The sequence below is a fragment of the Lissotriton vulgaris genome, chromosome 3_2 (assembly GCF_964263255.1).
Source record: "Lissotriton vulgaris chromosome 3_2, aLisVul1.2, whole genome shotgun sequence".
NCBI lineage: Eukaryota > Metazoa > Chordata > Amphibia > Caudata > Salamandridae > Lissotriton > Lissotriton vulgaris.
In genome coordinates, this window is record NC_141690.1 from 110,082,597 (window position 1) to 110,094,912 (window position 12,316).

At 43.6% G+C, this 12,316-nt stretch overlaps 1 protein-coding gene across 11 annotated transcripts in view; it reads left to right on the plus strand.

The window, feature by feature from the left end:
- The window catches only part of PROM1 (prominin 1), a 630,080-nt gene that overhangs the window by 267,279 nt on the left and 350,485 nt on the right, over nucleotides 1-12,316 (plus strand). For all 11 annotated transcript variants that reach the window (XM_086964065.1, XM_086964059.1, XM_086964066.1 and 8 more), the window contains exon 2: nucleotides 3,422-3,480. In XM_086964065.1, the coding sequence (XP_086820191.1) occupies nucleotides 3,422-3,480 (59 nt within the window). The remainder of the gene's footprint in view (nucleotides 1-3,421; nucleotides 3,481-12,316) is intronic.

Below are 12,316 nucleotides of genomic sequence, written 5' to 3' on the forward strand. Positions count from 1 at the left end.
ATACATAACATATTTTTGCCTGGTACAGATTCATATTGAAGGTGCACTGGGTCACTGGTAACATGGTCAGTGCCAGTGCCAGTGCTCTTTCTCTAAATCAAGGTAAATGTTCAATTGTCTACCAATTGGCAAGTACCTTAGCACCCCTGTCAATCCCTAGTAACTGGTAGGGAATTAAGAGGGTCTCTAAGGGCTGCAGCATGTATTGTGCCACCCCAAGGGACCCACACAAGCACATGCAGACTGCCATTGCAGAATATGTGAAATGGTGCAAACCATTTTTGAAAACACAACTGGCACTCACCCTGTGTGCCATGCCCACAGACACTGCATGCAATATATGTAGGTCACCCCTACAGTAGGCCTTACAGCCCTAAGTCAAGGTGCATTATATTACATGTGAGGACATATCTATGTCTATATCTATGTGCCCCTGTAATGTCTACTTCCATTGCAATATATTACTAGTGATCAGGATAGCCATCATAAGTATATATCCTAGCACTGGTCATTATGAGTTACCCAGCTACATGATGGATTTACTGAAAGCAATGGTGTTTGGTATCAAACACCTCATCTTAATAAATCCATACTGATTCCAGTATTGGATTTATTAAGGCATGCTCCCAGAGGGCACCTTAGAGGCGCCCCCTGAAACCTACTAGTCCTCTAGTGTGCTGGCTGGGTATCATTCAGCCTGCCACTACAGATGAGTGTCTGACCCCCTGTAGGTGAGAGCCTTTGCTCTCTAAGGTCAGGAAACAATGCCTGCTGCAGAGAAAGTGTTATCGCCTTCTCTAGCAGGATGGCTAATGAATCTGCATACCAAAGCCAGAGGCTTCAACGCCGCTACTGCCTTTGATATGCAACCCCTGCTTCCTCCAGATCTGGAGAATGCCACCCCCTACCCTGAGTCCCGTTTGGCACCAGGACATGCAGGGAATTATCTATGCTGTAGGTGTGTTGCACATACAAGCTATTCACACCCCTAAGGTGCATTACGAAAGAAGAATTCCACCATCTTGAGTTTGGTGGAAATAGGTACTCTGGGATAGGGATATTATGCCCATTCCCCACAAGAAGTGGTCATATAGGGGATGTAATGACCCCAAGGGTAAGTATCCCATTGGCTACTACCCTTGACTCCCTTTAATGCCATCAACATTCAGTATTTAGGTGGTCCCCTAACACCAACAACTCAGATTTTTCTTCTTAAAAGAAGGACAAAGCGTCAAAAACGTGAGAACTGTGAACTAGCTGTGGACTTTGCCGCCAAACTCTGCTTGCTCCCATCCTGATGATTTAAAGACCCAACTCGTCCTGCAACTGTACATCCTACCAGAGCCTCGGACCGCTTCCAGCACTTCTCCAACCAGCCAGCATCTCCTGTGAACTGTATGGAGGAGCCGCCACTTCCTTAAAACCTGCAGGCACCACCCGCAAAGTCTAGTTCACTGATCTGCTGATCACCGGGTCCACCGATGCAGCAGCAGCACACATAAAGGTTCCTAAAGCTCCCTGAGGTCAGCCCCATCTCTCCACTGAGTTTCGAGACGCCAGACCTTCCAGGAGCCCTCCAGCCTCAATTCCCAGGGAACTGGAGCCCTTGAAGCAGCCATGGCTTGTTCAGTATCCAGCATGAACACCAACACTGCAAAGACAGATTTACCGATGTGAGACATCAGCATCAGAGATGCCATCATTGAGAGTGGCCATATTGTCCTGTTTTGACCCCATCTACAGGTCGACCTAAAAAGTAAGAGCCACCAACGCCAGCGACCCGCCGGACAACACACCTGCACCCGAGCCCCACAGCCCGAGTCCGAGCCTACAGATGGTGCACCCTTACTCCAGAGACCCTCAAGGGTTCTGCTGGACTGGTGCCCCAGTCCCCACCTGCAGCCTTTTTCTTTTTACAGGTGTTACCATTGACTTCAGTGATAGCAATCGAGGCTACCCTTGCGACCAGCTCCTCTGCACCCAAACACACCAGGGCAGGTAATCCGAAACTGCTGGTGGTTCTAAGAAACCTTGGCCCCCACTTACCTTGAGTCCAGAAGAACAACCTTGTAACTTGATTGCAAGTATACCTATCCAGTGTATGTTTCTCCCATAGGATAACATTACTGCATTCGAGGCTCATGCCTCAATCCACAGCTGAAAATCGCTACCCTAAAAGTACTTACCTGGTTCCAAAGATCTTGGTGTCTAAATTAAAATAATCTCGGATTTCCTTATTGAGTGTCTGTGTAGCAAATGCATAACACTCCCATTTGATAAGCTTAAACTGCTCTACCACATTACCACAAAGATAGCATTTGGGATTTTTAAAGAAAGCCCCTGTAATCTAATAAGGGTAGTCTGGACTATTTTCATAGTGTACCCATTAGGTACACTACGTAAATAGTCAGCTTCCTACACTTTGCGTAATATGGTTCTACATTGCCATCTCAGGCTGCAGGATTATATTTATAAATCGTTCTGCATTCAGCCTTGTGGTTTATATAGGTCATCAGACCCCCTCATGTTGCACAGTCACCAGCTATGTATTCTCCATATATGTTACATACAAATTCAGTTTCTCTCCCTAGCAGGAAAGACCCCATATATGTTGGACATCACCATAGAGTAAAATATTTTCTAATGGAGGAGAAAATAAAAGTTAAATATGCAAATGCATTATTTGTTTACATTTACACCTGGCGAATGCGAGTGCTCCCTGAAATCTCCGATTTTGGACATGCAGTTAAATCCTGAAAGATTGTGCCCCGAATTATAGGGGTAATTCTACGGAAGCAGTTTTTTTTTACTAAAAGGGTGGCCTCTCCTGAGTCACACCCTAGCAGTCAAATGAAAAAGTGTTCAAATATATAAAGGGGAATCAAATATTTTTCATGCAATACTCCATGATGTAAGTCGGCGACCTTTTTATTCACTACAGTGCTAACACTGGTGTGCCATCCCTACTATGTCCCAAGAGGGCTCACAGCTGACCTGTAACTTACTTGTCTTATTGACTTCTGTGGGTGATTTGTATGTGTCTTTTAATTGCATTGGTCTGTCGATAGACACGTCCATTGGATCACGGATAGCTGGATTAATGGTTTTAGATATGGTTTGAGGTTAAAGTTCATAATATAAATAAGTGAGCTAAAATCTGACAGGGCTGCTCTAGACTTTCACACACAAAATGCAATAAATTAGCTAAATGGAGTTTGTTAGTAACACCTTTTGTCCAAGTGCAAGGAAGCATTTCAGTATGTGTTGTGAACTATAGCTATAGCCGCTGTTCCAGTTTAGATCTATTTTTTTTGTTTCTGACGAAGAATCATGTACCCCTGCTGCTGCTTTATTAAATGCATTATACAGGTACGGAAAGAGTAAAAAACTAAATTTACTAAATATCACTTTTTTGTTTTAGATCTTGCCAGAAAGATAGCACAACAGAAGTTTGCAGAATTCCAGGGAGAATACCAGAAGGTAATTATATCTAAAAATGTTCATGCAATATTCTTTTCATCAGCCTCAAACGTCTTTTTGTAGCTAGACAATGAGCATGAAGAGGGTTGATTCATAAAAGATCTGTCTTCCTCTTTACTGTATATTATTACAGATGTACAATTATGACATAAAGCAGAACATTCTTAAACATGCAAGGTGTTCGCATTGAGTGTTGCTTGAGTGTATAAAATGTGTTCCTTACCTGTAACTGTAGTTCTCCAGTATTGGTATCTTTCATAGATTCAAATGCTTGAATCATCTGCGTCGTCGAGGTGGGAGTCCCATGGTACTTTCTAAAGCAATGTAAACAGCATACATAGCTTATAATAGCAAACGACATTGACTTTAATAGCTTATCTACATCATTTACGAAGAATCAAACTCCAGCCAATTAGGCAATAGCACCCTCTACAACACTCCCTGCAGAGGCATCTTCCTTCAGATTTTTAAGCACTAGTGGGTAGGAGGAGAGCCTCAATGGGGAGGAGGGTGGGTGTTATGTTATGGAATATAATTAACTATAATATCATGCTAAATGTTGTCACAATAGTGAATGGTGGGTATATATACATACACTATCATACAAAGCTCACCTAATTGAAAAAGATGGCAAAACACTGCTTGTACCACAGCTGCGTCACTGCCCTGCAACAAGTCCAGGCAGTAAAGCTGTGTGAATTATGACTGTTTTTCCACTTTGCTGCACTGCATATGCTTTCAATAGGCACTCCAACTAACAGGGCTGTTGTTTTTGAGACCACCCAAGTGGAGTGTGCCTTAGCCTTTTTTCTACAAGGGCCTACTGGCCTCAGAGTGGCAGAATTGAATAGTCGCAGCTATCCATCTAGCTATGCTTGCTTGGAAACCAGACCATCTTTGTTATGGTATCCATATGCAACTACTAGTTGATCTGTAGTCCCTAATTGTACTTTGCGATGCAAATAAAACTTTAAGCATCTCTTTACATCCTGCATATGCAGTGTTTTTTCCACAGCTGTAGGTAGATTCAGGAAGAATGTTTTAATCACAACTTTTGCAATGAACCTGTGATTAATCATTAGAATCATAGCGTCATCCTTAAACTATAAGAAAGGTTCCTTGATAGTGAACGCCTGTTTCTCACTCACTCTTCTGGCTGATGTTGCAGTGATTCTGCTCAGGAGCAGAACTATGCTTGGGACCACAGAACTTCAGACTGTAGGAACTGAGTCACCGTACCCCTCAGCACCTATGGAGCCGAATCGGACTAGCTGCCCACTCACTTGCCCTCCTAAACTTTCCAGAGACAAGTGATTTGGCACCCCAGAACACAATACTCCCGACCCTCTCAGGAGCACGCTAGCAGGTCACCCCCTTTCGCTCTGTCACTCATGCTTGTCCACAATAAATAGAAAAGAGATACAAGGAAAGTGTATAATGTTTATTTAAACTATCGTGCTCTAATGTGCATTCGTTGCTCCACAACTAGCTAACAAATACAGGTCAGTGTTGTCATTAGCATAGCTATTTAGACTGTATATTCTAAAAAGTCCTATCATATTACCTGACAGATTTGCCTAAACCCACCCTCACTACAAAAATTAAATGATTATACATCTCTGGGCTTTGCAGTGGACCACATACCTTAGCATTCATAGATAGTTGTTTTACATCCCAGCTGACACAGCTCTCTTGTCTCAGGATCTTTGCGTTGTCTGCAAGTCTCCTCTCTCCATGTGTTTAGAACATGTCCCTGATTATATGACAAAACTTCTATTATCAAAAACAGCCGCTAAGTGTCTCTATTATGCCTAGGTGCTAGTGTCCAACCATGGAGAGTAACCAAAAGCAGAGTTGTTTGAACGTGTCTATCCTGTGAAGACTAAGGGCCTAAGTACGAGTTTGGCGGTTCAATGGGCCTCAAAACCTGCGGTGGCAGGGCAGCTACCGCCTCACCAGCAGTCTGACCGCCGAATTATGAGTTTGGCAGTTGGACCCCCATAGGACCGCTGCTAGCACTGGGAATCTGTGATCCCTTCGTGGTCTTGCAGTGGTCTGAAGCCGCAATATGCAGGCAGTGCCACTGCGGCACCACCAAGCATGTTACGAGTTTCCGCACCACCACATTTTTCATGGCGGTGAGCACGCCAGGAAAATTGAGGTGGTCAGAAGGCTGAGCAGGTCCTGCAGGGCCCCCTGTTGCCTCAGGGCCTAGGGATGCATGCATGGGGCACATGTTGTGCCCCAGTGTCAGTATACATCCCCTGTTCCTGCACAGCATGGACTGCACAACATGGTGCAGTCCATGCCATGTAGGAACATGCTTTGGCGATCCCACGGCAATTCCTTGCTAAGGACCACATATGAGCCTTAGCACGGTACTGCCATGGGAGGCACCACCCACCAAACCATGAGGCAACTCCAAATCTGGCAGGCGGTGTGGCATTGGGACGCTCGGATGGCGGCCCGCTGCCACACCGCCAAACTCATAATCACGCTCTAAAAACCAGGAAAAGGACAAAAAACCTGTGCTACCTACATGTGAAAATATAATGTGGCATAAAAAACAAGAGTGTACTTTGGTAACGTGTGGAAAGCAGAAACGGCCTACATTGTGCATAGTTAGGCTAACATAGGGAAAACGACAATGTCCATGTAATAAACACACAGCAATGCCGCAGCTAGAAGTAAAGCTACTTTCCATGTTAGGGATTTGATCTCTGCCTTATGATTAGGTTCGAAAGGGTTCTTTATTAACTGTGCCAGTACTGTGTTAAGTTGCCAAGTTAGAGGATATTTTATTGGAGGGAAGACTCTGAATAAACATTTAAGAGACTGTAAAATAAGTCTTCTAGACCATAACTAAGGTGATTCAGATGTCCGTCTGTATCATGAAATTTCCGCCTTTGTGCACTTTAACCGAAGAATGAACTAGGCCTGATCTAGCCAAAGAGAGCAAGTGAAGCTAGATTTATTCTGGAGATGCCAAGATAGGGTGCATTTTTGACATATGGCACCATAAACAGATACACTTCCATTGTAATCAGTATTTCTTGTTAATATTATCTGCTGTGGCTCTCGGAAGGATATCTCAGTGGGATTTCTTTATCTTGAAGCTCATGGTATTCAGGAGCAGACAGATAAGTACAGAAAGATCTGGTTCGGATGAAGGACCTGTTTGCGACTCATTGGTAGCATATCCCTCTGAGGTTCGAGCTAAATGTAATTCTCCTCTGACAGTAGAAGTTCCGTGAACCATTATTGTCTGGGCCACCATGGAGTAATTAAAATCATTTGACACAGCTCCCTCCTCATCTTTCTGAGGAGTCTAGGTATGGGAAGGATCAGGGGAAAGCGTATGCAAAGATCCCTGACTATCTGATCGAAAACGCATTCCCCATTACCCTTCTTCAGGGTACCAGCAGTCGTACAATTGGCACGCCCGGTTCTCCTGAGATACAAAGAAATCTAGTGTTGGTTTACCCTATTGCTGGAAGATTTTGTTCAGAATGGATTGATTTCGTTCCCATTTGTGGCTGCTGTGTATTGTCCTTCTCAAAGTGTCGACCAAACTGTGGCTCATACCTGGCAGATGTTCCTCTCATAATGTTAATTGATGTGCTAAAGCCCATTTCCATATTTCTTGCACCTCCTTCGATAGGATCCGAGATCTTGTACCTCCCTGCTTGTTCATGTAGTGCATACTGATGGTGTTGTCCATTCGTAGCAACTCTGACGATCCTTTTATTTTTGGGCAAGAAAGCTTGGAGGGCAAGTGAGATTGCTCTGAGCTCTAGGAAATTTATTTGCATCTTTATTTGAGACAGGGACCATTTTCCGCTGATATGAAGGTCCTGCAAATGGACCCCCTAACCTTCCAGGGAAGCATCTTTAGTAATTACATGTCCAAGAATTTGGGACAAGAACTTTAGAGCCGATGATAGATTGTTGAAGTTGTCTGCCAAGGAAGAGCCTTTTTCATAGTTGATGTGATCTTGATGATATAATCGAATGAGCCTTCCATCTGAATCCATTGTCTGTCTCATCCTCCTGTAAAGGTCTGAAGCTTAGACAGGCACAAGGCACTAGTAAAATGGCTGATGACATCATGCTTAGAAGTGATTTGAGATGGTGATCAGAAACTGACTTTCTTTTCGATAAGTTTTGTGCTAACGTTATGAGTTTCTTCTGTCTTTCTTCTGATAAGAATGCCATGTTTTGGATTGCATCTAGAACTGCTCTCAGAAATATTAGTCTCATTGAGGGACAGAGGAGAGACTTTTAATAATTGACTGTAAAGCTCAAAGCTTGGAACATCTGTAGACAGGCCGTTGTAGCCTTCAACGCTTGGTGGGCAGGTTGCACTTTTATGAGCTAATCCTCGAGGTGCGGCATTAGCTGGAGACCTCTTTTTCATAGGTGGGCTACTACTGGGGCTAGACACTTTGTAAAGCTGTGAGGAGCTGACCTGAGAACAAAAGGGAGGACTTTGAATTGATAGTTAGTTCCGGCTACCATGAATCTGAGAAAATTGCAATGCTTAGGCTGAATAGGGATATGAAAATAAGCATCCTTTAGATCTAAGCTTGCCATGTAATCTCTGTGATTGAGGAGATGCAGGATGTCTTGGACGGGTATCATATGAAAAGATTGCCTTTTTAGGTATTTGTTCAGTTATCTGAGGTCCAAAACGGGTCGCCATTTCCCTGATTTCTTCGTTATGAGGAAGAAACGAGAATAGAAGCCCATTCCTTTTTGAGAATGTGTGACTTTCCTCATAGAATATTTGCTTAACGTGGCTAGCACTTCCTTCCGAAGTAGATGAAGATGATGTGGGCGCGCTTGTCATGGTGGGCGGAATCTGGGCGAACTCTAAAGTATGGCCATATCTGATGAGATCCAATACCCATCTGTTCAAAGTTCTTTTTCGCCATTGATGGGAACAATTTGACATTTTTGCTCCCACACAACGCTCTTCTGTAAAGGACGTAACCAGCACTACAACGTTATCACTGCTTTCTGCCAGTGTCTCTTGCCTGAGATGCCTGCTTTCTCCTTGGTGGTTGTTTGGAGTAGGCTGCTTTTGGTGGCGTTCTGTATGGTTGTTGATCTTGGTAAGATGGTCTAAAGGGCTGCAGAAAGGGCTGATAATTTTGATACCTTGATATGAGCAAACTCCTCTTCCACCTACCCCTCTAAAAGGCACTTTCCGAAATTGAAAGATGCCTAAGGACCTTTAGGTATCCGTGTCCGACCTTGTTGCTTGCAAGGCGTCATTCACGTGCATGCGAAACGGAGCTTCTCCTTCATATGGCATATCTAAATCTTGGTTTGTACCTCAGGCTTGCATGTTGTGGCCTTCAGCCAACCCTAGCGCCTAAGGACCGCTTACCCCCCAAGCTATCAAAATCCTATTGAAGCTATATCCATAGAACAATGCATAATTTTAGATGAGGATCTCTCTTCTTCCTACACGATCTTCTTTGCTTCCGCTCTTTTTTCCTCCAGCAGAAGATTAATATATTTGGTGATGTCTGACCACATCTGCTGGTAATACTTACCCAGTATTGCAAGCAAATTTGCTGATCGAACTATTGCTTCTGACATGGTTGAGAACCTCTTCCCAATTATAAATATTAAGGTGTCTGCCTTCTTTGTCAGGGGTAGTTGATATCAGTGTGGAAGGATTATTTGACTGGTGCCAAGCCGCCTGTGTTAAAACAGAATCTGATTTCAGGGGTCCAACCAGTCATGCTGGTGAATCCTAATTTTTTCATCGATCCTTGGTAGGACAGCTGATACTGTGGTAGGGTTTTTATTTTTTTCAATATTTTATCCCAGATATAACCAACTGCTGGAATTGCTCTGACAGTCTTTCTAGTGGATTGCTTGAATTCATGTAAAAAACAGCCTGATTGTTTGATTGTTAGTGGAAGCTGGAAACGTTTGCCAGCTCTCTTCGTAAGAGTATGGAAACCGCAGATATCATCCGGTGGGAAGTCCACCGGTTGTGGCCCTGGAGGTAAAGGTGTCACATTGAGATAATCATCCTTTTTGGGCGAACAGAATGATTATCGGGTATTTCTCCTTCCTCTCTATCTTCATCCAGGGAGCACAGATCTTCCCTACGAGGCATTGCAAATTTGTGAAGTGAACAGCTTCCCTTGGGTAAGTAACTGTATAGGGAAGCCCAAAAGTTTGGTCTTGGACACAAGGCTTCACAAAGCAAAAAATATAAACAATAAAACAATTATATAAAAATGTAGAAATTTATTCAAACATACAATAAAAACATGTTAAAAATCATTGTCATTACATAAAAAACGACCCTTTGCATTAAGTAAAAGGAAAGAGCATCGACAAATTCTCAATTTATACATATCAACAAATACCTGTCATGAAAAAGTACAATTAAATCAACTTCCTATGTATCTGAAAAGGGGATTTTTTGGAAAAGAGAGAGACACACAGACACTAAGACATCAACAATTTGTCTTTCGTAAAATGCACATCATAACCCTCTTTTTTGGACCAACTCCAAGACTTGGCTTTTTTCTATGTTCTTGGAATAAGTTGGGAAATTGGATTGTGCGGTACTAGGCGTCGACGCGTTTCGATGGTTTTATTTATTCATATACCATCTTTATCAAGACTACTGAATATAGTTGGCTCTCCTGTATTGGCACTGGATGGTTGCCTCTACCACCGGATCCTTATTCCATGTTAGGATCTCTGCACAAGAAATATCGATTCTATTTTCTGGTATCGCATTCTTTCACCCAAAGCTTTCTTTAAAATCTGTGTGTTTGTGCGCTGATATTGGTTGTTTTTCTGTGGCCCAACAGGAATGGGAACTTATGACCTCCTCACTATTGGCTCCACAGTGGCGTTGTATCTTTGAATCTACGAATCGCCCTTCAATAGATAGCTTGTCCCAAACTTGCGTGCTTCGTCTTTGAAATGGTACTAAACATCCAGTAGAAGATATGTTGGGGTCGGGGATACCGGAACAGATAGCGCTTGGTCCGGTGCACAAGGGAGTTTTAGCCTCGCATTCGGTCCTTGAGACGGAACGATGCGCCTTATTCGGACGTTAAGGTAGAGGTTTCCTTGCACCGCGTATTGCCCAGTTTCGGCACCCGACTCCCGTCCTCTCACTTGCGTCTTCTTTTTCAGGCAAAGGGTCGTTTTTTATGTAATGACAATGATTTTTAACATGTTTTTATTGTATGTTTGAATAAATTTCTACATTTTTATATAATTGTTTTATTGTTTATATTTTTTGCTTTGTGAAGCCTTGTGTCCAAGACCAAACTTTTGGGCATCCCTATACAGTTACTTACCCAAGGGAAGCTGTTCACTTCACTGTTCATAAGTATCCCTTTCCCCTGGGTCACAAGGGGTCTCTCTCCCTCGTCTTTACGGCATTGCAAATTTGACACAGCGGTCATTCTTGGAGTTGCAGGTGGTGGCATGGGATCGGATGATCTCTGTGTTGGAGCTGGTGGACACATCGGAGAGGTTGACTTTGCGGGTTCAGGGAAGCATTTGTAATGTTCCTATAAAATGCCCTGAAGGTCTTGTACTGGAGCTACAGGAACCTGAACCATGCCCTCTTGAGTTGGAGCAAATCACTGAAAATACTACACGTTGCCTGGGCTTCTCTGTGTATTGTTGCCTTTCATAGACAGGCTCATAGTAGTCCCCTTCATCATCTTCTTGGTACTTAACATTATGTTCAGAGGGACTATGAGCTGTACCAAATGGACCATCATCATCTGAGTCTTCCACATTCAACAGGTGACTGGGCATCAGGGGGACACCTTCCTAGACAAAGTGTGCTCTGGCATATGAATTCATGCATTGGTTTGTCTGTTGTCGACAGTGATGTTGTCGTCAGGTCAGGCATCAATTGTAATACCGGAGGCTTCTTTATTGGTGGTTTTATCGTTATCGATGGTGTTTTTCTCCATTGGTTGGGCTGTTGCCAACGGTCTCGTAGTCGACGGGGCTGTAGTAGTCAACGTGGTTGTCATCATCATTGTTGTCACTACCGTTGACACTGGTATTTTTGACGGTGGTCTCCTCATCGAGACCTTCACCATCACATTGGATTTCATCAATGATGGCTCTGAGGAGGGTTTTCCAGGATGTAAAGCCAGGATTGAAGAGGGAGCGGTAGGCTCTGACCTTTTGGCCTCTAAGATGATTGTCTTCCTTTTCTATCTTTTCATCCCTTTTCTATGCACCTTTGGTGACCCCTAGTGTGACCTCTACCTTTTTTTTAACCTTTTCTGTGAGATAGTCGAATATTCACTGTCCTTTTCCTCAGAAAGGATAGATAGTTTCGATGTTTGCTTTTGTAGCCATAACAAAAGCCTCCCCTTTCTTTCTTTGAGAGTTTTAGATGGAAAGGTCCGACAGATTTTACAGTCCTTTACCCTGTGGGCAGGATGAAGGCAGTACAAACGCTCCTTGTTCGGATCTGCAGAGTGTATCCTCTTCTTTCCACAGGTCCCATAGGGTCTGAAAAGTCCTTTTATCAACATGTTTGTGCCAGGCTCTGATAGATGAAACATGCAAAAACCACAGTTGAGGGACAGAATGCAGAACAATATCATACATTCACCCCAGTACAGAGATCTGGGCCCAAATCCATCGTTTTTTAGCACTCCACACCACCCCAGTTCAGACATGGCCATATGCAAATCAGTCTGAACCTGTGCCTCATGGGAACAGTCCAGCCCGAACTGCCAAGCCATGCCTTCCCTGGACCGGAAACAAGCTTCAGAGGACCGGTTTCTGGCATTCCAGCCGTCTCCAACCCGGCTTGCTT